Raw genomic sequence first — 27,231 nt, forward strand, 5'->3', positions numbered from 1 at the left:
CTTCAGTCAAATCCCTGACAACCTTCTATGGATCTCTGATGCACGGTACAATGGTACACATGCCTAATTAAAAAAAAAAAAAAATTAAAAATTATGCATCAGCTTGTCAGAAAATTGCCACCATCTGCATTTCGGCAGGGCCTGCCAGTGCACTGCAGTGTGTTCACAAGCACTGTCCAAGTGCTGTACGTGCATTTTAACATCTCACCACTACATATAAACACCGTAATGACTCTAAGGTGCCGTAATCTTTTGACAATTACAAAAATGTAACTGAAAGTCAAATGATATATGAGTACGTCTTCATGAAACACAGGCATCACACATGCATAGGTAAGATTTCTGTAGAGAACGCGTGCTTCTCTCACCACCTGAGGAAGCAGATGACAGCACAGCACACTACAGCAATCCCCGGCTGACCTGAAACGCGGCAGCACCTCACGCAGGACTTGGAGGCGCTGCCCGCGAGCAGAAAGCCGGGGGGAGGCGCCGCCCCTGCCCTGCTCGCGTGCTGCGGGCGCTGGGTGCCTCGGGGGCGCCGGAGGGCAGGTGACGGCTCGGGAAGCCCGGGAACACGGCCTGGCCCCTTTGTGCGGTGACAGCAGGCTCGGTGAGTGCTCCCACCGGCAGGAGCACCGGGGGGCGGTCGGCCTGCGGCCCCCGGGCCGGGCAGGTGGCGCGGGGAATTCCGCACTTGCCGGGCAGCAGCTGCAGCCCCGCCCGCTCCCGCCCCGCGTTCCCTCAGCGCGGGGCGCGGCCCTGCCCGCCGGGCGGGCGGGTTCACGCCGCACGAACAAAGCGGCCCCGCCCAGCGCGGCCGCCGCCATCTGTCCCTCCCTCCCTGCCTCCCGCCCCCGCGGCGGGGCGGCTCCGACCCGCCCCTTTCGCTTTCCACTTCGGCAGCGGCGCCGGGAGGGCCCCGGGGCGCCTCCGGGCGGGCAGCGGTGCCGGCGGGCGGCGGCAAGCGGCGGCAAGCGGAGCGACAGCGGCACCAGACAGACCGCGGTACCGGGCCGGGCCCGCCGCCATCTTCCCCTCCCGCCCCGCCGGTGCCGGCGCTCTCGGGCCGCGGGGCCCCGCAGGTGAGCGGGCGGGACGGAGGGCGGGGGCCGGCCGGGCTGCGGGCGGGGGCCGCGGCCTCTGCGGTGCCAGGCGGGCGCTGCCCGGCGTCCTCGCCGGCTCCGGGGCCTGTCCGTGGCTCCCCCGCGGGGGGCGCATCGCCCCGGCTGCCGGCGACGCCCGAGCGCCGCCGCCCCTTTGTTGTGGCCCGGCCGGGGCAGCGCTCTGTGCCCGGGGCCGCCCCGCGGGAGCTGCGCCGGGGCCGTGCGGCCCTGCCCGCCGCTGGTGCGGAGCCCGCGTTCCCGAAATGCTGCTGCGGGGTCGGCGCGGCGCAGTTAACCGGGGCGGCTGCTGTAAACCCGGCGGAGCTGGGTTTCCTATGGATTCGCGCGTGGCGGGGAAGAAAATGTTGGAACAGTGCGGGGTATTACAGTCAAAATGCGTTAATATATAGTCTTTGGAAGTTGTTTGGCGTTTCTTATTTTTCTGCTTTATATTTTCACTGTGATGTGAAGTATTGCATAATTTAATGTCACCTTTTTGTCATTCGCGGTGCGGAATGCGCCCGGCAAGGCGTGTGCGTGTTGTAACAGGGGCTGGTGAATGCCGAGAGCTCTGCGGTCACCTCCCAAGCGTGGTGAGACAAGGATTACCGGGTGGCTCGGGAGCAACAGCTGATCTAAGCAGGGGAACAAAATGGATTACTCGATGGCAAGCCAGCGAAAAATCTGTGTGAGGCAGGAATGGCTGGTGTGTAAGAGGACACCGATTTGCTGTGTATTGGAGTAGAAAAGGTCTCAAGAGTTCAGCTGTGTGAAGTTTAGTGACGGTTTTCTGTTAAGGCCTTAGTATGCTCAGTGCATTTCATTTGAGATAATGAATTGTGTGATTTAGGGTGAAATGGGTGTCAGCAAGCTCTGCTGACTGCTGTGGGAATCAGTTGTGATTAAAAATGGGCCTATACTCTTCCTTTTTTTTCCTTTTTTTTGTAAATTCTTCTGATATAGAATAGTTGGAAGATGACTGGGGGCACTTCAGCAATGCAGCCAGCAGGAACTGACTGGGCCCCGAGTGCCCTGTGGGCTCTGTGTACCCAGAAGTCTGGAGTGGCCTCTGGGAAGGCAGGAGAGTCAAATGTAAGCGACTGTGGGGTGGATTGAAAGGTGAAATAGCTTAATGCAAAATAGCCAGCTTTTTAAATATGTATGACTTGTTCACACTGAGGTTTTCTGTGACAGCTCACCAGGATGCTGGGGTAGTTGAGTCTGCATCACAGCTGTCAGTGAACCAAGGCTCCTAATTTGGCATCGAGTGTCCCTTTAAATGTGTCACTGCTCTCACAGCATGACACTTAAGATTTGAACTATAGTATTTTTTTCTTGTATTTTAGATTAGTTAGAGACTTTTTATTCCTTGCCTGGTTTTCCAAATGTATATTCTATGCTACTGGCAAGTGATTTGTTTCAGTTGATAAATAACATATGAATAATGCTTACTGTAGAATTTCACTTTTTTCTATATTAAACTTTACTTTTAATTTTAATCATATGAATGTATATGCATTTTAAACTTCTGAGAAAGCACTAGACAGTCTCTCTCTTTAAACTACCTGTCTTTAGGTGCTTCTAGTTTATAAACATTTTCCTGAAATAGTATATTTATATGCACAAGTGGCTGTAAATATGTTTAATGTTTTAAGAGTTATTTTCTTATGCTTTTAACACCATGAGAAGGTTCTTGCTGTTGGCATGTTCTTAAAACATGAGTAAGAACAGAACAAGGGTGAAGCCTCTGGCTGGGAGATTTTGCATTAGGTATTATGTTCCAAAGAGCTTGTTTAAACAACATTTTACTTGCTAAAGTTAAAGGGAAAGATGTGTCAGGTTTGTGGCAAGAAGTTTTTTTGTTTTCTTGATGTACAAAAACAAATACAGAACTAGCAGAAGATAAGAGGGAGTGGACAGGAGAAGGAAGGAAGATGTGGAGAAGTGCCATTCTGAAAAGACTGGGCAAGATAAAAAGGTTGTATCAGAAATGTGGTTAATACAAGGCACCTGAAATATTTAGCTCTAATTCTCATTTGCTTTCATTTATACCTCAAGCTAATGCTGTGCTTCATTCATTCTTGAGTATTAAAGCTTGGGCTGATCAGATTGTGACGTTATGCACCATATGTGCCGGCAGAAAGCAGTACAGTGTGATGGACCAAAGATGCAGCTTGAGCTCTAATCTTGCGTTTCCCTGCTGTTCTTTGGTTTTTAATTATTATTTTTTTATTTATACGCATACTGACATACCACTGAATGTCTGAAAACCTCATCAATTTTATAGAGGGTGATGTGTAAGCCTGTGTGTATTTATAATTTCATGAAAAAATGCTGCTTATTACTTTGGCAGCATAATGCTTATAAGAGAAGTCTGAGCTCATCAGACTAAAAACTGTCAACTGTGTGAAAATCTTCTCTAGTAGGTTTACTGTTCTTTTGTAGCTATTTGTGTTGCACTGATAGGGAATGCACACTGAATATTATCATAATACTGTTAATGGATGAGCTCATCAGTGTACTTCAGCTCTTTTTCAGAAGTTCAGTATCCAGACTAAGTCTGGAAGTTGTAATACACTTTTCTTTACTGTACCCCAAAAGTGCTGTTACTAGTCCTATATCAAATATGGAGGGTGCAATCATGCTTTACCCTGATTTATGAAAATTAAGTAAATGAAGTTAAGTGTTCAGCTTGTCAGAGGTTTTATGTTCAGGACAAGCCTCTTATTTTCAAAAAACTACAATGGAAAATGGAAGACAGCTCACAGATGCTGGATTTTACATAATGTAGATGCACTCTGAATCAAAGTACTGAATAATATGCTTATTTTGTCATCGGTATAATATATAATTAAGACAAGCTTTGAAACTGTGTAGGGTGGCTTCCTGTTTACACTTGTGTCCAGCAGAGCCTGTTGAAAAGCAGGACTTGGTGTTCCTTTCTTCAAAGGAATTCTTAGTCTGATTTTTTTTTCCTGATGGGGAATCTCAGTATAGCTTTACCTAAGCCTTACTTTGTCTTTTGACAAGAAGGTTAATTGTTTATATAAAAACCACCGGTGTCATGAAGCCTAATAAAAGAGAAGTGTAACTGCTTTAGGTGAGGTTGTGAATTAAGATGTTAATACTAAACTGCTGGTTAAATTTGTATTGATTTTTTTTTTCCTTCAGTGTACAAGGGTAGGGTTGAATTTTTTTCTCTGGGACCAAAAATCCATATCCAGTTGCCAAAAGGGGAAGTTTAAGCAGACTTAAAACATAAGGAAAAAGCATCTTTCTACAAGTTCTGGATTTTGATTTGTGGGTGTGTGTCTCTTTCTTTCAGCAAAGCTTTCTGCAAGCCAGAGTTTAATTTTTTTCTTTTACCTTTTTACTAGCTGAGACTGTGCTTATGGTCTCTGGGCGTGTCTTTCATGAAACCCATCAAAATACGTGGTGACTGGAGTCTTCTGTGACTAAAATGAGAATTCGACCCAGCCATTTTAAGGAGTTAGGCCATTTCATCTGGCACAACTAGGTCTCTGTTGTTCCAAAATAAACTGTGCTCCTATAATCAAATACTTTGCTAGTCAAATGTTCTGGCAAAAACTTATGTGGAAAAAATTTGGCATATAATTATGAGGAAGATGGAAAATTTAGGGGTTTAGAAAGTAGTGCAAAACACCATGTTATTAAGGCCTAAGGTTTTGTATCCCTTCAAGTTCACTAGCATTAGTTTACAGTGACCAATGAGGAGTTTTGTGGAATAATTGTCTCTTCCTTTCCTCTCTGGTAAATAACTAATTTCTTGTTAATACTCTGAGTGTTTTATTTGGCTTATTCAAACTCAGATTCTGTGCCTCGTTCCCTAGTAGGAGGTAGATAGTTTGTTAACACCAGTTTTCCAAGGACGAGTTACATGAAGGCTGCATAATTTTTCAGGTTGTCTTGGAAGATGGATTGCCCACAGCTGGTTGTCTTTCAGTTGCTGGATCTGCATAAGTTAATGATTTCATGAGGGAATTAAGAATGATTTTTATGTGCTCTTTTGAATTATAAAGGAGAGACACTGGGAACTATAACCTATTGCTGTGGTTGTCTTGCTCTGTGTGGTCATCTCCCCCCACCTTTATTCATTTTCACTCTGCTCCAGTGTCTCCCCTTCTTCCCGGGGCTGTTGCCTCCTGCTGAGGGTTCCTCACTGGCCTGGTTTCTTCCCTGGTATTAAACTGATTATGAGAGTACACTGAAGTCAGGTTAAGCCTTTGCTGCTGCCAGAGAGCAAAGCTCTGCTAGTTCCTTGTGTCAGCATGAGAGCCCGTGTGCCCACGGAGTGAGTAAATGCTCGAGTTGCACCGGGCTCAGCACACAGCCCAGCTGTGGGGCTGGGAGCTGGCTGGGGGGAGTGCAGAGCTGAGAAGAGGCACTGTCCCTCTTTGAAGTAGTAACATGGGATTAAACTGAAGTTTTCCTGTTGTTAAATTGTATTCTTGTAGCTACAGGAGTGCTGCTGGTGTGGGGGGGATTTGGTTTGGGTTTTTTAGGGCTCCTAATAAAGCATTACTGGGCAGATTGGCTTAGTGGGTTTCTTCCCTCATCCCCAGTTCTTCCTCAGCAGATCAGTTTAGGAGTTACTTGTAAAGTCTTTGTACCATTTGAAAAAGAAAGTTCAACAGCTTCTACTTTGTCATACTTATTGGAATCAGGCAAGACTTAGCCAAAAGAAGAATTTAATTTAGGTTTCCTAAGAGGAGTATGTGCTGCAGTTCTCATATCCTTGGAGGAATTGTGCTGCAAAGGAGCTTGGACCTTGTAGCTGTAGGAGCTTTAAACAAGCAGCCTGCTGGTCCCAGCTGCATCTGCCCACTTTCTCTAGCTGGCTGGACAGCTCATTGGAACACTGAGCCAGCTACATGAGCTGGTGGAAAAGCTCCTGCAGTGGCAGAAGTGAGGATGGCTGAGGAAGGGCCAGGAACACGCAGCTGGAGGCAAGAGAGTGCAGTGCGTAGAGTCTGGCAGCCAGCAGGCCCTGTCTTAGGCTACATTGGGCTGGCAGCTGTAGATCCTTCATGGGGGGAATAGATAGAAATAGTCATCCTTAGGAAAGAAGAATAGAAACCCCTGGCCTAGCTGTCATATGCTACTTCAAAGTTAAGGTAAGGAGAGGTGACATTTTTAGTGTGCTGTGCTTTTTATATGTGCTAGAAATATTTAAGTTCATATGTGAGAGCTCTAGATGATGACATAGTAAGTGACTCTCACACTCTTTGAACTTCACTGTTTGCATTTCAGAGAGGAAAATTTTACATATTGCAGACTTAGTAAGCACAATATTTTCACACTGCTAGAGAATTGATTTCTTGATAGATTTGTTTATCTGGGCTCCTATTTATGCATAGGACAGAAATGGAAAAGTTGCAGGTGCATTGGTAGATCTTAATTATGGCTTCATAGTCAACCTCAAAATCAATTACTTAATGTTGTTTAATTTTTGTAATGCTACTATGTTCTGTCCTATAAATCTGCATTTTTATTTTTATTGGTAGCCACCATTTGCTAACCAAGCAGAAAATAAGATATTGATGAAAGCTAAAATTCTTTCTTTCCTTTTAGGCTGCCATCATGACGGCTGAAGAAACAGTGAACGTTAAAGAAGCTGAAATAATTAAGCTAATACTAGATTTTCTGAACTCAAGGAAGCTTCACATCAGCATGCTGGCACTTGAGAAAGAAAGTGGGGTCATTAATGGCTTGTTTTCAGATGACATGCTCTTCCTAAGGTAGGATGTCTTTTTCTGGTGCTTAAATACCACACTTAGGAAAACCAGGAGTTGGACTATGATTCAGTCACCAGCCCTGTGCCACTGAACAAGAGACCTTAGCTTGTACCTGTTTTTTTGTGGTCCCATTCTGTGGCCCAGCCCTGCGGTGTGTTCCGGCTCTGGAGTCACTGACATCCTGTTTTTTTGTGGTCCCATTCTGTGGCCCAGCCCTGCGGTGTGTTCCGGCTCTGGAGTCACTGACATCCTTCTGTAAGCCATTCAGAGTCACTGACCAGGCAGCAGGAGCATGCATTGACATAGATTTTTTTTGTTTGTTTGTTCATTTTAACTTTGTTATTTTTCTGGCACACCAATGAATTCAAGTGGGAAGGAGCCTTAACAAGTGCCAGTGCAGAATAAGTTGGAGGAAAACTATAGGCACAAATAAGATAGGAAAGCAAGGGCCATTGGCATCTGTGATGTGTCATTATCTGCTTACCAGTCACATGGCCCTGAAGGTGTGGTTTATTGACTTCTAGAATGTTTTTACAGTGTTTTAATGCTAAGATCAAGGATGGGTGGTTTCCAGAGCTTTTCCCCAAAATTCTTGTGTATTTCAAAATAATACTTAGATTTATCGTAAGTGTAACGACATGAAAGATAGTGTCTATTATCATCAAGGCATGAGGGTTGGTGCAATTGACCATTCAGGATATTGCCCTCAATATTATTAAAAAGAATCAATACCCATCCACACTAGTTTTTCAGCATTGATGTTTTCTGTTCATGCCAAAGGTACTTAATAATATTGAAGCATGAGAAAGTAATTTATCCAGCTGTTCTTGAAACGTTTAAAAATACATTTTATCACTGAACAAATCTTCTCACCTGTCTTCTCTTTTCATTAAAATTATATACATTGGACTAAAATGAAATAAAAGGAGAATTTCAGAAAGATTCAAGTTATTAATCCAATTTTTAGTTGATGTTTCATTGTCAGCTTAGTTGGAGAAACTCATCCTTCCCTTGTAGCTTTCCATTGGGCCTTTTATAGAGAGCTTTGTGTGATAGGAGGGCATGAAGAAACAGTACTGCTCTACCAGCCCACTGATCCTGGAGGTGGAGCTGCTGTGCAGGAGGCACAGGACCATTTTGTCATTTTTGATGTGCCTTCAAAAGTACTTAAAATGTGTCTTTCTAGTATGCAGTCATTTTTTCAAAATATTGAGAACAGACTTGGATTTTACTTTTAATCTTGGTATTATTAAACATTTATTTTGGCACCTGTGCAAAACAGTGACTTTTCAAAGGGGATTGATGAGCTGTTGTGTATTTAAATTATTGTTTTGTATTTAAATGAGCATCTTACTTAGAAAAGGGATGTTCTTGTCCAGTAACATTCAAGGAATGATCCTTTCTTTTACTAGGCAGTTGATTCTTGATGGCCAGTGGGATGAGGTTCTTCAATTTATTCAGCCTCTTGAATGTATGGAAAAATTCGACAAGAAAAGGTAAAATAGAATGTATGTCAGAGTTCAGTTTTTTTGAGTTTTGGAAAACACATGGATTTCTAAGTATTGTCTATAAAAACAGTAGTTAGGAGTTTTTCACTTTAGTTTTTGGTGGTTTTTTCTAGCCTGTGTGCTGTTCCTAAAGTGTGTGCCTGTGTTTTTAAACTTGTACTTAAAATATGTGCACACATTCTGTAAGGAGTTGTCATGTGCCATACACTTTAGGAATATGATGCATGTTGTACAACCTTTTAATAGATGCTCTGTCATACATCTGTTCAAGAAATAATACGATTGCTATACTTGCTTTTTTCTAATTAGCCTTCTGATATTTGTAATGGAATATTTCTGAAAGGATATTCTTAATATTTCTGAAAGTTATGGAAAAAATATTTCCTATTTAAAAAAAATAGTATGTTGTGGTTACCAATTTTTAAAAATTTATATCAGAGTTCCTTGTCATGACAGCAGCTATGCTTAACTCAGAAATTCAATGTAAACTAGCCTGCTTGTCTCTAGAATAATGTTTAACTACTCTGGAGCAAGATGTATAGTATTTCTCTCCTCACCTGCAGGTTTCGTTACATTATTATGAAGCAGAAATTCTTGGAAGCCTTATGTGTGAACAATGCAATGTCAGCAGAAGATGAGCCTCAGCATGTAAGAATTGCCTCTGGTTTGGGGATTTTTTTTTTGTTGTCAGAAAATCTCTTGAGATTAGTCTGATTAAAGGCAGAGCAGAAGCTCCCAGCATTAAATACACAAATTTTAGCTATTACCAAATGGTTTCGTAAACACTGGATAAAGTAATCAGTATTCTTTGGAAGTGAGTGTGGCTCCCTGATCTCAAATACAGTTGTACATAAAAGGGTTGCTTGGAACTTTGGAGATAGATAAGTGACCATCTGCTGTGTCTGTGGTCCTGACCCTCAGATTTACTTTAGGCCACGGTGCTGAAGTACAGGACTCTCCTTTTATTTAATACTTTTTTCCCCTTAGAATTATTCTGAAGCAAGTCTCAGAATCACAGAAATTTATTGTGGTAATTTGAGGCAGCTGAAAGTTTGAATGAATTTTATGCTTAATTTCTGTTTGTTTTGGAGAGGAAGGTCGGAATTGGTTTTTTGAGGGAGCAGATGTGTTCACAAAGGACTCTTTCAGTTAAATGTGCAAACAGCAGGAGTTGTGGACTTAAGTTTTTGATATGGAAAGAGACATTAACTCAAATTGGCAAAGAAGGTGTGCAGATTGTGAAATTAGTTACAGTTTTTCATTTATTTTGACAATACAGTAATACCAAATTCTAAGACAAAAATGTTATGAAATTAAAAATGAAGAATGACAGTAGTTTTAAGACAAGTGATTTTGTTTTCCAGACTGAATTGATTTTAATTCTGTCCCATTACACTTGCATTGTACTTTCAGGGTTTTTTCTTGGCAGAGTGGAGAAAGTTAAAAGTATGTCCATATTTCTAGGTGTAAATAGGAGGAGTACTAGTTTTTTAATATCTCAATCTGTATACTGTTACTGGGACAGCAGTAGAGGGGAAAAATCAGATTAATGTTCCTTATTTTGTTGTTACCAAATGTTGCCAAATGTGTTGGCGTGATGTTGGTCAAAGTACTGAAGTGTCTAGGTAACGAGTGAGTGGGGATTTTTACTGGTTTTTAAATCTGTAACTAAAAATGTCAGATTTTGCATATTTAACATGGTTCTTGGCTCTTAGCTATCAACAGGCTTTTGTAATAAAGCCCTCTATTCATTTGGAGGTCTTATCTTCTGAGAACTCTTTGAACTTTTTTAATGTTTTTGATTGAAGAAGAGAAAATCTGAGTGTAAAAGCTGCTCATCACTGGAAGCTAGAGCAATCTACAAGGCTTTTTTTAAAAGCTACTGGCATAGGTTATAGAAATAAAGGGGAAAATAAGTCAGCTGGCTTTGAGAATGGAAGTAACCTTTTGTGCTGCAATAGAATTGGAGCTGCTTAGTCACAGATTTAAAATTTTAAGCCCATCAAACCTGCAGTGACATGTAAACATTCCATAAATCTGTAAAAAATGGGACTGGGTGGGGGATTCTGGGAAGTCAAAGCATCTAGGAATTTGTCTCTGCAGTAAGTACACTTGGATCGGCAATCTCCGACTCTATATGCTTTTTTAATTAACATAGAAGCAGTAATAGCAATAAATGAATGATACCAGACAAATTCTGTTGCTGCCTGTTCTTCAAGCTTTTTTTTTTCTTGTGGAAACACATGCAGTGCAGATAGCTGTGTTGATATTACTGTTTCCATAGCTGGAATTCACCATGCGAGAGGCCGTGCAGTGCCTGCACGCGCTGGAGGAATACTGTCCCTCTAAGGAAGACTACAGTAAACTGTGCTTGCTGCTGACGCTGCCTCGCCTCACCAACCACGCCGAGTTCAAGGACTGGAATCCCAGCACGGCTCGGGTGCACTGCTTTGAAGAAGCCTGTGTCATGGTGGCAGAGTTCATCCCAGCAGACAGGAAACTGAGCGAGGCCGGCTTCAAAGCAAGTAACAATCGCTTGTTTCAGCTTGTAATGAAGGGATTGCTTTACGAATGTTGTGTGGAGTTCTGTCAGAGTAAAGCTACGGGAGAAGAAATCACAGAAAGTGAAGTATTGCTAGGCATTGATCTCTTGTGTGGTAATGGCTGTGATGACTTGGACCTTAGCTTATTATCATGGCTGCAGAATCTGCCAGCTACTGTGTTTTCTTGTGCTTTTGAACAAAAGATGCTTAACATTCACGTCGATAAACTCCTCAAGCCCACAAAAGCTGCCTATGCTGATCTTCTGACACCTCTTATCAGCAAACTTTCTCCTTATCCATCATCCCCAATGCGACGGCCTCAGTCAGCGGACGCTTACATGACCCGCTCTTTAAACCCTGCCTTAGATGGGCTCTCGTGTGGATTGACAAACCACGACAAGCGCGTCACAGACCTCGGGACCAAAACTTCTCCCATGTCACACTCCTTCGCTAATTTCCATTACCCTGGAGTACAGAATCTCAGCAGGAGTCTCATGCTTGAGAATACTGAATGTCACAGCATTTTTGAAGAGTCACCAGAGCGGTAAGTGCAGCTGGAGCTCTGTTTTTATCTTAGCTTATGTTGCACTGTTTCTGTGTTCTTACCTGCACTGTAACTCTAAACATAATTGTAACACTGAAACATAATTTGGTCGTTTAAATTCTGTTGTAATTAAACTCTGTATAGAGGGTGTTTTTCTCCCTTATACTTTTATGTTCTAAATAGATTTTCGTATTTGGAGCCTTGTGTATTCCATTTGGGCCTTCTTGAAGTTTCCTAGCACAGAGCACAAATATGTTCTGAGTATGTGATATGGTCTAGCTAGGGTTTGTGTTCAGTATTACTGTGTTCTTCCATTCTAGATAAATAAATTAACACAGTGAAATAGCTCTAACTCCCATCTTCTTTCCCCATTGCATTCTGTCCTCAAGTCTCAATAAATAATTTTGGTCTTGACACTGTAAATTAGTTACTTAAGTATACTTGAGCAATTTCCATATCCCAGTGAAGTTGGTGGAAATTACAATATGCCATTGTTGTAGCATTCCTGTATCACTTAAATTGTTACAATAGTAGCTCAGCTGAAATATTTACTTGGTGTTCTTTAAACCAAAGATGAGTAAGGCAGCTGAAGGTATTACGATTTTTGTATCAGACTTTGAGATAGTTGGGTCATGCTATTAATAAGTTCTTTAAGGAAATGTAGACTTCTCAGTTGGTTTTTGAGAGAATGTCCTGGTAACTGGGAAAAATGGTACTTATCAGTTGAGAGTTAATGTTTCTGCCTGGCCTTTTTTCTGATCAGCGGTTCTGTCCCTTTCTAATGGTTATAGTCAAACTTCCCTAGAAAGCAGGGAAGAGGCTTTTTTGGCCTCTTAGAGGACCAGATGGGTAGCTAGCCCTGCACTTGGGTGCAGTGGCCAGCAGACGACATTTGGGGCTGTGGTGATCAATCCAGGCCACAGCTGGTGTCTGTATTAGTTTTGCCTTGGAGCAATATTCCGTATGTTGTGTTATGGTAAAGAGCAGCTGTAATCAAACCCAGTAAAAAGGAAACAAACACTGCCAAACTGATGTCAGTTCAGCAGTGATAATGGAAATACAGTAATGTAGGTACCTCCTGAAGATACTAGTTTATGGTGAATCCTCTAATTTTACTGCTCTATAGCAAACTTTATCACTTGTGTGAGTAGACCAAGGTCCAGTGTTAAAACTGATTCTTGAGAGGTTTTTAATTCCCTTTTCAATATTGGAGTACTAGATTAATTCTGCACAAATAACATCATTGTGCGGGCTAAAGAAGTTGATTAATTGCTGCAGCTCTTTAGGTAGGCCTTTTCATGTGAAGTTTGTAGTTTGTAACATGTTTTTTCATTAGTAATACATCTCTTGAAAGTTAGGATTAGAGGGTCAGAATTAAAGGGTTAGACCTATAGAGCCAGACCTGTAGTTTTCAAGAAGACATTACATTTTTCAGACGAAAATCCAGCTTCAGGTGAAGTGTCCAGCCTAAATGGCAATATTTGCAAGGGTGGAAGCTGAGTGTTATGTAAATCTGGTCCTTGCTTCCTCTTGCACATGACAGAAACACTGTAATTTTTTTTATAAATTGAGTTAATTAAGCAATCATCTTTCAGTTGGCTGAGTTTTTTTTTTTTTGTTATTGTACTGAGGTACCCAAAAAGTTTAAAATAACTTCTAAAAAACCTTTGCTCCAAGTCACTGAGTAAAAGACTAAGTTGACAAAACTGAAGATGAGCATCCAAGGCTTGTAATGTGTTCTGCACATTTACTGATTGATTTCCAAACCATTTTGGGAAGAGTGTGATGCAGAAACACTTATAACTCAAGATAAGCAAAAGCAATATAAGCACTTTTCTACCTTGAACTTTCAGGAGCGTTCAGGTGGATGATGGATGTTAAACATCCATGGATATTAGTTTCAATTTAGATTGGTAGTGGTAATAATTAAACTGATATCTTTGGGAAGAGTTTTGTCTCATAGTATATCAGATGTATTTTGTGCACATAATTTTTGAAATGGAAGATTTTGAGAAATTTATTTAAATTATGTAGAATTCAAATGTAGGGATAAAAAAATGAAATTGTGGTGTGCTATGGTAGTAAGGCTTTTTGGAAACTGGCTGTGCTTTTTGTTTGTCAGGGAGTTTATTTTCTTTAGTGTAACACATTGCAAGTGGCAATTTTTCCTAAGCAGTATCTTCAGTTTGATGTGTCTTAAGTAGTTTGCATGCTTTTGTTACCAGATCTTACTCTAGAATGTTATTTTTCTCCACTTGATTTTCTGCTCTTAATTTTTCTCAGTTAAGCATCTCTTCTTTTCCATGTTGCTGCGAGAAGTGATACTCCCGTGGAGCCCCAGCATCCCATTGGCAGTGAGACCTCGTGCCAGAGCTCAGCTCCAGAAAATGAACCTCTCAATGCAGCACAGAGTCAGGCGTCAGCCAAACAAGAGAAAAATGAGGTAGTGCTTGTTTGTTTAAAAATAATGAGGCCCTTTGAGTTGGGTTCTGATCACTTCATAATGATTTGCCTTTCTGTGGAGAATTTCATGCATGACAATGGGTTGCTTTGAATCTTGTTTTTACTATAGTTAAAATGCCATATTGCATCTTGTAAAAGAAACTACTACTTTTTGTGCTCCCATTGTATAAAGTTCTGCTGTCATACGAGTTTGTAATGCAGCTGATTAGAGTGCCTTGTGACATCAGCAGTCTAGCTAAACTGTTGTGTATATCTTTAAAAGGAAGAGAGAAAAAAAGCCAACAATGTTAGATTGTGTTAAACTGTGCTTAAGCATGCTCTTCATGTTCAAGTGAGAAATTTAGCATGTAGCTTGTAATTTTTGGTATTAACATTAGGTTTTGTAGGTCATCTTAACATCAGTTGTTGTCTAGAACATAGAGAAATTAAAATTGGGCAATTCCCTCTTAAATATATCTTTGCTGTTCAGAATCCAATAGCATAACCTTTTTTGGATTCATCTTTGAAGACCTATGCCTTGACTATCCTTTTTCTCTTTTTTTTTTTTTTTTTCCTTAACAGCAGTATGGGGTAAGTGAAATAATACCTCAGAAGGAAACAAAGAAAACAGTTACCTATTCTCTTCTTTTTCCACAGTTAAATACCAGTCTCTAAATTTGGTAGTGAAAAATAGCATTGAGTGTGCTGTCTGTTCTGTGTGCAGATTCAGGTTTGATTTTCTTGGGTAAAATTGTCTTGGCTTATGACGTCTATGTGGGACTGAAAAACCAGCCTAGCTTTGACAGGGCTGTGTTCTAGGCTGTGGATACTTGAGTGAGGCAGTGGGGTCTGCTGTAAGATTAGCAGAGTCCTCCACATTTGAGGACTTCACTCCTGCAAGGACTTTGAGTCACTTCTCTGCTGCAGTGGTGTTTTGTATGCATGTTGGAAGGGAAGGAAGAGCTTAGCTAGGTATAGAACAGGGCAAGCTTCAAGAGGGGAAAGAATAAAACAGATGCAGAATTTGTAGGAGAGAATGAGGACAGGAGGTGCTGTGGTGAAGATGTTGGCCAGGCTGTTATACACAAGTAGAATAGAATGTAATACCTGGTGCAATTTCATCTTATTTTGTTTCCCACATCATAGTGTTGTACCTATATATCTGTAGGAGTAAGAAATTATTTAAACTTTCTTTTCAGAGCTTTGGTTTTGATGTGTTCCTGTAGAGGCTGATTTAGAAGCTGGAGTTTATAGAATAGAGCTTCTGAGCAACATACTTTAGGTTTGCATGTTAGTTGGGAGAAAGTGGCACAGAACACGAAAAAATCAAAAAATTGAATAAAATTGTAACAAACAAGTATCAGTCATGAAAAGAAGAATAGGCAAGAATATACTTGTTGTTTAGGATGATAACCCATGGAATGGGGGACAGTTAATCAATTTCAAGTACAGACAATAAATGCTTTTGACTTATTTGGAGTTTCTGAATTGCATGTATTCACCATGGGAAACCTAAGGTGATAAATATTTTTCAAATGCAACAGAGCTAGGAAATCCATTATAAGTTAAAAAAATTGTGTCAGAGAAGAAAAAATCATCATGCAAGTATTGTTAATAATTGTTAATAGAAAAAATGCAAAAGCTGTTACAAAGACAGAATGTGTATGAACTGTTTGAACTAATGCAAAATTATGGGGATGTCCTTATATAACTTTAAATAATGGATGACAAAGCTGTCACTCCAGAAAACAAACAAAAAACCCATGCAAGGTTTTTTTTTTTACTATTGCTATTTTTTTTCTATTAGCATTTTTCTGGTTTTTTTTTCTATTAGGTAAATATGTAGTTTGATTTCTTTCTTCAGAAAATGTAGGGCAGTTCAGTGTGGATAATCTGGCCTTGGACTAAAGCATTTTTGGTCTTCTGTTTGTTCATTTTTATCTTGTTCTGAGCTGTTAGCAGAAAAGTGAAATAAAAATGAGGTTTGGGAATGCAGAAGGCAGCAAGTCCTGGGCAGCTGGCAGTGTGGAAAGCTAAATACAGTATGTAAAGGAGAAAAGACTATGAGAAAGGAAGTTCAAGCAATGGCTTGGTCCAGAAAATAAGGAATTTTAAAGTGAAAACAGGCACCAATTTCAAAAGTAAAATGTAACACTTGGATAGACCACTGCTGCAGGGAGAGGTAAATTGGGTCTGCAGACTGATGGCAGGGAGGTGTCAACGTGGCAGAAAATACTAAATTTGTAATGAAAGTATGACTTACATCGTTTTCCAGATTTTATCTTGAATTTTCAATCAATTTTTCTTTTTTTGATCTTAAGTAATACCTTAAAAATTTTGTAGGAAAGAGCAGTCTTCTTCAGAATTATGGCAGGACTGCTTCAACAGTGAATAGTATAGTCTGGCAGTGCTTTCTCTTTTCAATATGTTAATTGTGTCTGGTTTTAAGGAAGAATAAAGTCATCACTCCTCAGAGATTAATCTGCTGGCTTTTTGATGCCTGTGTTGAAATATTGAACCAGAAAGTAAATATTTATGTCAAATACCAAAATTAACTATTTAAATTCCATCTGTGATTCTCATTTCTTTTTAGCTTCGTGATTCCACAGAGCAGTTTCAGGAGTACTACAGACAAAGATTACGCTACCAGCAGCACCTAGAGCAGAAAGAGCAGCAGCGACAGTTGTACCAGCAGATGTTGTTAGAAGGAGGAGTCAATCAAGAAGATGGAGGTGACCAGCAACAGAACCTTACTGAACAGTTTCTTAACAGGTTGGGGGAGTTTCATTCTTCTACCCACCCATATCCCTCTGTAAGCTCTCATAATGATGGTTTGGGTTTTTTAACTTGTCATTTGTTATTAGGTCTATCCAGAAACTAGGAGAATTAAATATGGGTATGGACAGTCTTGGAAATGATGTACAAACACTTAGCCAGCAATGTAATGGGAGCAAAGGGATTGCATCTACCAATCCAGCCAGTAACTTCACATCAGCACCCTCAGATGGTAACCAGAGGATAACAGCTGATAGCCCAAATCTTAATACAAGCACTCCTCGCAAGTGTGGATCAGCTAATCAGATCCCCTTTCCTGAAGAGTCCCCTGTACAGGGGAATCAAAGGTAAGTTACTGGAGAGCATTCAGGGCTGGAAATACCCCTCTGCTAGCACTGTGGGACGGCTCTTTGTATTTATCTTTAGCTATCAAATTAATTTGTCATTGAATAGGGGTATGATCAGTGTTTTCTAAATGTTTATGTAGGGATTATGAAGTCTTTTTTTTGTTAACAGCGTGCATGAGGAATAGTGGTTATTTATTATAGCTTACATTTTATGCTTGTTTTTAATTTTGGACTTTCTGTTCCATCTTATATGTATAGTTCTTGTTTATTTTTTGTTATTCTAAGTTTCTGGAAGCTTTTTTTATGAAATATGAACTAGATGAAGGGAGAAGCAGGGCAGAATGGGAACTGAATTTCTTCTGTTAAGTAAAAGTAGTGCTGACCCAAAAGAAACAGTAATTCTTCCACCTCTCTGTGTGTATATATTGTATCTATACACAGGTGTGTTATAGAATGAGAAATACTTTTAACTTGAGTTCACTTGTTCAGTGCTTGGAGTTGCTGCAAAAAGGGCTATCCCTTGTAAAAGTAATAGTTTAATGGTAGTGATTCAGACATGTATAACACTTTACACAAATTAGTCAGTTCTGAGAATGACTGAAACTGTAACTTCAGGCTGAAAAATACTTACCAAAAAATCTGTTCCTGCTTTTGTTGTTTTGTCTTGTGATGTTAAACACTTCACCAAATCAAAACAGTGCATCAGAGCATGCCGTCACTCAGCCGCAGGCAGAAGACTCTTCGGGGAATTTATCTAGGACACGAGGTGATGAGGTGAGTTTTCTTGTTTGTGTTATCAAAAGATTCAGTACTTAATCCTGAGGGTGACATCCTCTTACTGTTAAGAGATGTTTAGAATGAATTTTAGTTGGTGCAGTGCCTACAGTCACAGAACCATTGAGATTGGAGGGGATATCTGGAGACTGAATCCAAATGCAGTGCTCAAAAGAGGGTCAGTGAGAGCAGGATGCTTGGGGCTGGGTCCAGTTGGGTTTTGAGTCTCTCCAAGGATGGAGGATGTTCCTCAGTCTTTGTGGGCTACCTCATCCCTTGTCTGAACACCCTCACAGTGTTTTTAAAACACCAAAAAAATTGAAGTGGAATTTGTTTTACTTTATTTGGTCTTCATTGCCTTTGGTCCTTTCACTGAGTACCACTGAGAAGAGTCCTGCTCCATCTTCTTCACTCCCCCAGTCATGTATTTGTATGCCCTGGTGAGATGTACACATGCACACCCTGAAAAGCCCTTCTGATCTCAAGACCAAACAGTACCAGCTCTTTCAGCTTCTCCTTGTACAACAGATGTTCCAATGGGATGTCTTTTACAACCATTGTTTTGTGTTTTCCAGGTTAAAACTTTGAGTGTTGGACTCCAGTCAGTATGGTCTGAAAAACCAGGGGAATAGTTAATAGGGAAATAACTGCAATAAGTACATTCCAAGGTTTCTGCATAAATAAAAATCATAATCTTAGAAAGGTGGCCATGAAGTCACAAAGAGGATGATGTAATAAAGCTTAGCATAATTTAGTGATTACTTTGTGGTACATACAGGGTGAAAATCTGATTCTATGTTTAATATTATATTTGGTTTAGAAACTGTTTGACTTGGACTGTTTTCAGTAAAAAGGCTGCTTTGTTCCCCTTGCAAGTTTCTCACAGATCAAATGTGTTTACACAGAAATTAACTGTAGTATTGCCCGTCTGAGGTGGGCTGTTTAGAAGAACAAAAGCAGGTGGAAGTCTGGAGGGAGAATGAGAAATACTAATAATTGTTATCTGTAAAAGTCAGCTGAAAAGAGCTTCAAGAGCATTCTTGGCCTTGGAGTAGACACTGTTTACAAAACTGTGCTTTGAATGATCCAGCCTGCTGTGCTGCTACTTGTTAATACTTGGCTACAGTAGCTTTACATTATTCCACAAAGCAGTCACACCTACTTTTAAATGTCCAGTTTTACACAGAAGAACCTAATTTTACTGTTATCCTTCTACACAGGATGACAAATCAAAAAAGCAGTTTATTTGCATTAATACTCTAGAAGATACACAAGCTGTCAGAGCTGTAGCCTTTCATCCCAGTGGGAGTTTATATGCTGTTGGTTCCAACTCTAAAACTTTGAGAGTTTGTGCCTATCCAGAAGTAATTGACCCAAGGTAAGAAAGATAATATAATCATTTATTTTTCTGTATCACAGCATCTCTTTCTGCTGCAGCTACTGCTACCTGTACATTTCATACCTTTTTTTATTGCCATAAATACAGCAATGCTGTCCTTGGAATCCTGAACTGCTAAACAAAAACAAGATCATGTGCTGAAGAATTTGTGTATTTGTGGTCTGCTTCTTTTCTCTCTTTTATTTGCAAGATGTATTGCCACAAGACCACACTTTTCATTATAAAAGTGTTAATTTTTTTGTCTCAGCAGCTGGGCTTTTTTTAGTTTGCTGGTTGGCCTGTGGTGTTGATATTCCAGCTGTAACAGTGGGAGAAGGCATGTGTCAGTTCACTAGCTGAGCTTCACAAGATTCAGTTTCTGGCAGGAGGACAGACTTAACAGTAGAGAAAGTTGTATCTTCTTGACTTCTACAGCAAAACTTGCAATAGCATGTCTGTTGGCCTGCTTTTACTCTAAACATTGTTTTCTAAGTATATTGGTTCCTTGACTGAAAAAGCATCATTTGTCGTTAACTTTGCACCTCATCAATTGCCACATCAATAACAGTCTCCTTAATTTTGCTTCATTTTTATTATTTTCTTGGAAGAGGGGAGAAGTGCAAGATTCTAAAACTTCACAATTTTATAGGGAGGTACAAGTGTACACAGTGATTTTATCTGGGGCATCTTCCCACTTTAGGACTGATGTTCAGGCTTCCAAAGTGTTGAAAAAGTAATCTGATTTTTCTTTTCCTCCTTAAATATCATCAGTAAGGTTGAAGCTTTGAAGTTTAATTCCAAAATATTTATGAGCAATGTATGCCACAACAATAAAAGGAATTTATTTCTGTTACCTAATACAAGGCAGCTTACTGGGCTTGAAGCCCAAACAGCCTCTTGACTGGTAAGCAGTGCAAAACATGTGGGCTCCTGCACAGCTGCTTATTCTGCTCGCTGGGAAAGGTTTGAGCAACTCTGCAGCCTTAGTTTGTACTTGCAGTGCACAATCTGATGTGACGAGAGACACAGTGCATCTGGACATGAAAGGAATACTGAGATTTCCTTAATTCTGAACTTGTAATTCTTCCACTTACTGTTGATTTTTAACTATGCTTACAGTTTGCCTAAAATAATTCATCATGGGATTTACAAGTCAGCAGAGAGATTACATGATCTTAAAGATATTCTAATCCTTGTAACAACATGAGTCTAGACATGCATTAAAATTATGTGCTTTTCAAAGAGCTATGGTTGTGTAGAATAATTCTTTGAAGCACTGTTGGGCCTATTAAACTTTTTTTTACTTATCCATCAAACTGATGAATTATTCAAGACAGGTTGGTTTGGAGTTGGTTTTTTTTTCTGTTTTCTAAAGGTATAATAGTAGTGTGGGGTTTTTTGCACACCTTTAAAGTTAAACACTGACAGATACATGTTACAGCTCTGCAAATGTTGCTCAAATAATCACAGTGCTTCCATGCAGTGGATTGGCAGCATGTGGTCTCTGACCTAGGTAGGTGCTCCCATGTCCTGAGAGAGTCAGTGATCCTCCACTCTTAAGATGTGGTGAAATCAAACTCAGAGTGTGAGATAAGGCATTAGGCAATTAAGGGAGCTCTGTAGTGTGTTGAATGATCCTGATTTAGGCTAATCTGTGATGGATTTCCTCTCTGGCAACAAAATAAAATTAGCTGCCATGTTGGTTTACTTTAGTTTTCTTTACTAAAGCGATGTTAATCTCCAAAGTTTTTCAATGAGCTTGGATGATTGTCTTCTATCTATTCTCTCTGCCTCTTCTGTTCAAGTACTTATAATAAGGTTTTTGAACTTTTTCAATACCAATTTAATTTGTTTAATTTCTCTTGTTGATGTTACTGGAGTGATATGGAGATAGATACTCCAATACTTTATCCTAAGTACTTGATCTCTTGTGAGAGCAGAAGAATAACATTGTAGGAAGGAAATTGATTGCAATCAAGGAAATATAAATTACTGGGACTGTTGCTTTTATTTCAGCAGTGTGTAAAGCTGATATGGTTTTACAAATCATAATATATGGTGTATGTAGATGCTGTCAGGATTTTTGCATTAATGTAGAAGTGGTAAATCTGTTTTTCTTGCACAGGCTTGATTGAACTTGTGCATATTCAAAAGTGGCTTTAGAATTAAGTATTTGATGTTTGAAGAATGTAGAGAAAACTCACACCAGTTTCAGACTCCAGGGATAATGTTTTGTTGTGCTATAGGTAGTAATTACTATAGTTTATCTGTATCAGCCCTTTACAGCTGAAGGGACTGGGTAAGTTCTTTTTGCATGTTCGGTCACAGATAGAATGGGAGGATGAGGAAAAATTAAGAACACGAGGAGAAGATTATTTTGTCTTTGATCACGTATATATGTTTCAGTGCAAGTAGTCATATGAATTTCATGTTACCCTAAATAACAGAAAAATAGTGTCTTCATTTTAGAATACTTTGTTTCCTTAGAAATAAGAAAAATTATGTTTGGTTTTTTTTTTTTTTCTTTTACCAGTGCTTATAATACTCCTAAACAGCCTGTAGTTCGCTTCAAGAGGAATAAGCATCATAAAGGATCAATCTACTGTGTAGCCTGGAGTCCCTGTGGACAGCTATTAGCTACTGGTTCTAATGATAAATATGTGAAGGTGCTGCCTTTTAATGCAGAAACTTGTAATGCAACAGGTACTGTGTTGTATATTTAGTTCAAAGAATTTATTTTCAATTACTGTCCAGTATTTGTCAAAACCATTCCGTTTACATTGATGTTTTGTTATTTTTATTCCAATATTTTAATTCAGTCTCTTCTCCCTTTTACTGTGGTCTCTATCCAGCAAAGAAGCACTGAGAGGTTTAAAATGATCTTTTGGGTTTTGTTTGGGTTGGGTGGCTGTGTTTTGGTTTCATTTTGCTAGACTCTGGTATTGTTCTCTCTTGGCAAATTCCTCCCCATATACCGTAAAACAACTAGTTATTCTTACCTACTTCTAGGCCATGATTGTCAGTGAGAATTTATTCCCACTCCTAGTTCCCTTTTCTCTTGCCTAGTTCTCACCCATCTTAAAAAGGTTTCTGTCCTAGCAAATACTACTTTCCATGCCTACTATTCCTCCTAATCAATATGTTGAATGTGGCTCTTACCTTTTCTGTTTGGAATTTAGTCTGCCTTGTCCTTTGTATGATCTTTTCCTCCTGGCAAAGAAAACTTTTTGAGTTCACCAGAGTTTACAAAAAGAAATAAATGTACTCTGTAAGAAACCTTGTCTGTAGTTGGCAGTGGTGATGGTTGGTCAATGTACATTTTGTAAAGCTTTAGGAAGTAGGAAGCTCAAGCAACACTCGAACCCAAGATTCTTAGAAATTTTATTTGAACTGTAGTAACTGAAATAGTGTGTTCTGTGCTGAAGTGCACAGCCATGTTTGCACTTTGTGGCATGTTCACTCTAAAATACTCTGTATTATCTCTGTAGCCGCTTTAAAGAGCACAGCACTAACACATAAAGTATGCCTTACTTTGTTCCTTGATTTTTAATTTATTTTAGGACCAGATTTGGAATTCAGCATGCATGATGGGACAATCAGAGACCTTGCTTTTATGGAAGGCCCGGAAAGTGGTGGTGCCATTTTAATAAGTGCTGGAGCAGGGGACTGTAACATTTACACAACAGATTGTCAGCGTGGACAAGGCCTGCATGCCCTAAGTGGTCACACTGGTACGTACAGTGTGGCTTCTGTCACACTTTCTAAGTCTGTATTATATTCTAATAAAGTTGTTGGTTTGGTTTAAAGTAATTGTGTTTTTCTTTTTAGCAAGACTTTTTTTTCCTCTCCCAATTGCTCTTGAGGTATTTTGAGGGGAGGGGGACAGTGTTTATTGTTAAATATGTTTGCTGTTAATCTAATGGAGAGAGTGCACACCTCATTCCTGAGGAGACACAGAGCTGGGTATTGCCATACACTGGTGCAATGGATCATGCAAAATGCAGGTTTTCCATGGGATTGTTAAGTCTCTGAATGCAAAAAATAATCCCAACTGTAATATTTCAGTGTTGGGTTAATGATGCTTAATCAAATTAAGAAGTCTTCTTGTTCACAGGGCATATTTTAGCACTTTATACATGGAGTGGCTGGATGATTGCATCTGGATCCCAAGACAAGACTGTAAGATTTTGGGATTTGAGAGTGCCAAGCTGCGTTCGTGTTGTGGGAACAACGTTTCATGGAACAGGCAAGACTTGCTATCATGCTTCTAACCATCCTGCCATGAAAATAGACTTTGAAGATGTGCAGGTCATATAGAGTGAGTGTAAGGGCAGGTTGTGGCACAGAAGGGCAGCTTAGCTTAAAGAAAGAATATGTGAGGATATCTATACCTGTGAGGTTTGTTTGTTCCTATATAGTTCCTTTCAGAAGATGGGTAGTACTTTTGCCTTATGACTTTCAAACAGACACTTTTAAGTGCATTCAAATACAGCAACCTAACTGAAGTCCTTGAAACTCAGGGCCAGTGTGAACCCCTTGCAGTATTCCATATTATTTCATAAGAGTGACTTTCTTTCCTGTGATGGAACAGATACTTTCTCATGCAGCTTTAATACTATCTTTGCTATGATTCAAGTGTGAATTATGGCTTCAGAGTTTTTAGTGCTGAACCATAAAGACTTTTTTATTCTTAGCTGGATATGTTCATCTCTCTTGGTTTGAAAGACAGGTGTCTGCTAGGCACGAGCCTCCCTTGGAATGGAGGATGTAAACTCCCTCCCTCTGAATTATTATTATTATTTTGAAATTAAGGGGCTCTCAGGCAAAGATACGAGGATAGGAATAACAGTTCTGTACTAGTATGTATAACAGTAAGGCAAACAAACACCAGCTCTGGCATTAACAACCAGAACCGGGGACCGGGGACCGTTGCTGACCGCAGGCACCTTCCCTTCGGTGCAGTTGCGGTCACCGCCGGCAGGGGCGCTGCTGGCTCCCGGTGGGCAGGGCAGGGGCGGTGATTCCCCGCGGCCGCAGGGGGCGCTGTGGCACGGGCTCGGGGAGCACGCGGTAATGGCGGCTCGGCCCAGGCGGGAAGGGATGGAGGAGAGGCTCTGCTTCACAAACCCTGGGGCAGCCGATCCCGGTGCCCCAGCACGACGCTGAGGAGCATCAAGCTGGGACGGCAGGGATGAGCAGAAGTTCCGGGGTGGTGGACGAGATGTATCAGGAGCAGTAACTGGAAGTGCGGGCCGTCCTGGCAGGGCAGGGGGATGCGAGAAAGAAGAAAGGCAGCTGCCGGCTGGGTTATGGCGGTGGCAGCGAATTCCTTTCCGCAAGCCGCAGGTCCGACTGTCCTTCTCCGAAACCCAGAGAGCGAGAGACCGCAGCCAGCCCCGTCCTTTACCTGCCCCCAGTCTCGCTGTATCCCTCCCCTCCGAGAGAAACTCCCAGAGAAAAAGTGTAGCCAGATGCTACACTCCTCTCCCCACCTTGGCCACTTTTGTTTTTCTTAAGCGCCCATAAGTACGCAGTAGTTAGTTTCCTAGCAGCTTATGGGAAAAAATTCTGTAGGTAAAGAAGAAAGAAACCCAACCCCCAACATCACCTTAAATTTGAGTCCGGCTTTCGGTGTTGTTTTACTATGCATGTTCTTGTGTTTAAAAAAAAAAAATATTTGCAAAAGCGCAGCTAACTCTGCTGTGGGGTCGCCGGGTTTCTGTGGCCCTGCAGGGAGCGCAGTAGCCTCGGTGGCGGTGGATCCCAGCGGCAGGCTGCTGGCCACGGGCCAGGAGGACTCGAGCTGCATGCTGTACGACATCCGCGGGGGCCGCATGGTGCAGAGCTACCACCCCCACGGCAGCGACGTGCGCTCCGTGCGCTTCTCCCCGGGCGCGCACTACCTGCTCACCGGCTCCTACGACATGAAGATCAAGGTGACAGACCTGCAAGGTAACGCAGGCTCGCTTCCTGGTTGGGGCTCTTAACGCTGGGAGTTGAGAACTCGGCTCAAGGATCGGGTTTTACCTTAAAACGGGAAAAAACAGTAGAGCTTTGAAAGGTTGGATGTGTATATATGTGATTGTGTCTGCTGGAAATTGGCTAGTTGTGGTGCTGAAAGTCTAGGCTGTGAACTGAATCTTGTTTTAGGGTGATGGTCTCATTACAGTAAAGCCACTGATTAACACTCTTGCCTGGTGAGATGGCCATTGCTTTCAGACAGTATTCATAAAATTGACCCTTAAAAAAAGCACTAAAAAAGTATAGTAATTCTCATTTTTATTGGCATAAGTTAAGAATAGGAAAGATACTGAGTGTATCTAATTGACTTGGTTTTCTTGGACCATTAAATTTTAATCACCTTGTGTAAAAATGGTGGAGATCTGCATTTTTAAGTTGTACTGTGTTCAGTAATGCCTAAGAATTGAAACACTGGGGCCTTTGTTATGCTCTGTGTGTGTGAGAGAGAGAAAGGGGACTAAGGCAGGCTTCATAAGGTGAAATACAGATGTAAGCTTAAAGTAAGCAGACTGGATAAAAAAAGACCCTCCACCCAAGGGCTAGGATACTGATTCGTGACATGAGTAATGATTTCTGTTCCTTTTCACAGGGGACCTGACAAAGCAGCTTCCTCTGATGGTGGTAGGGGAGCACAAGGACAAAGTTATTCAGTGCAGGTGGCATACGCAAGATCTTTCCTTCTTGTCATCTTCTGCAGACAGAACTGTAACCCTTTGGACCTACAATGGTTAGAGTGCAAACAAAGGCAACTATGCAGCTAAAGCACAGAGACCTGAGACTACAGAACTGTCAAAACAAGTAATAATAATGAGGCTTTGGGAGAGCAGCAGTTGGGCAGGAGAGTGTCTTATCAAGAGGAGGGGCACCTGTCACTGATTTTTCTGGTTTCTAGGAGGTCTTGGTGTTTTTAGTATATTCTTTTGCAGTGCTTCCAGTCTTCCATGTTGAACTCATGCTGCTGTGACCTATTGTAGTCTTGTTGCCAAAGTCTATGAGGAGAACTCTTCTGTTGTTGATGTGCACTCAGAGTAACATGAATGATGTGTTTACAGTTTGGTATTAATTGCATTCCTTGTTCTTTGCCTCAATGAGAATTTTGTATAGAAATTTAAGTTAAGGAACACCTTAATCAACTCTGTATGTAACTAGTTCCACACACACATAAAAGAAAAACTACTTCCACTGTTTTTTCAGGTTTATTGTATTCATCACTTTTAAACAAGAGCTCAAACTTCATAACATCTCCATAGTTTCAACTTTTTAGTAAAAAAAAAAATCTGAAATGGAAAGTTTGACTAGGTAGTGACCACTTCTTGATTATGGTCCATTATATAGTGGGGGTTTTTCTTTCTTTTCATCTAACCTGGGAAAAAATGTTGCTGTTTTTACTACATGACATTATTTTGAACCAGCTAACATGTTGGAGGGGGAAAAGTAAAATATTGACTTTTTTCAGTAGAAACATGTAATATTTTACTTTTTGGATGCAACAGAATACCTCTGTGTATAATGTACTGTAGAAAAGAGTGGATTGGCAGCAGTTGTCACAGTGAGCTTAATGGCTATCAATTTTTCAAGTAAAAGGGATACCATTAATGCTGTAATAGAAACCAGCATGGCTTAAAATGCTATGTCTGCATGATAATTTAAGAGTTGTTTAAATTCCCAGTTCAGAAGCTTATCTGAATTTTATTTCTTGCACTGTTTATGTCTGGGAAATTACGGTTTTATTTCTACAAAACTTTAGATTCTAATGTCTATGTATTGTTATATTTTCATATTGTACAGTTCCTTTTACTTTTTAAAATATAAACCTTAAACTTTAGGTTATTTATTTATTTGAACTGCAGTTACATTTTGGATTCTCTTGGTTACTAAATTATATGTGCACTGTAGCAAGCATTTTTAACTATCGTATAAAAGTGGAAAGGTAACTATAGAAGTGTATCTGTGCTATAATCTCAATAAAGACCTCCGACACCCGCACCCGTTTCATCTGTTATTTTTAATTCTCGGTTTATAATTCCTCAGACCAACAAT

At 40.5% G+C, this 27,231-nt stretch overlaps 1 protein-coding gene across 2 annotated transcripts; it reads left to right on the forward strand.

The window, feature by feature from the left end:
- Positions 1-937: 937 nt before the first annotated feature.
- Positions 938-27,177, forward strand: WDR47 (WD repeat domain 47). Of its 2 annotated transcripts, XM_068199632.1 has the most exons (14): positions 6,696-6,862; positions 8,272-8,355; positions 8,931-9,015; positions 10,652-11,454; positions 13,774-13,897; positions 16,490-16,668; positions 16,761-17,018; positions 17,717-17,792; positions 19,013-19,170; positions 21,704-21,873; positions 22,731-22,901; positions 23,285-23,416; positions 24,904-25,122; positions 25,781-27,177. In XM_068199632.1, the coding sequence occupies exons 1-14, from the start codon at positions 6,705-6,707 to the stop codon at positions 25,921-25,923; spliced, it is 2,760 nt and encodes a 919-aa protein (XP_068055733.1). In that variant the 5' UTR covers positions 6,696-6,704; the 3' UTR covers positions 25,924-27,177. The 2 variants fall into 2 exon arrangements, with proteins under 2 accessions (XP_068055732.1, XP_068055733.1); XM_068199631.1 differs by lacking the exons at positions 24,904-25,122; positions 25,781-27,177 and adding an exon at positions 938-1,082 and having other exon boundaries at positions 23,285-24,334.
- Positions 27,178-27,231: the final 54 nt, after the last annotated feature.

This window comes from Anomalospiza imberbis, chromosome 9 (genome assembly GCF_031753505.1).
Source record: "Anomalospiza imberbis isolate Cuckoo-Finch-1a 21T00152 chromosome 9, ASM3175350v1, whole genome shotgun sequence".
Lineage (NCBI taxonomy): Eukaryota > Metazoa > Chordata > Aves > Passeriformes > Viduidae > Anomalospiza > Anomalospiza imberbis.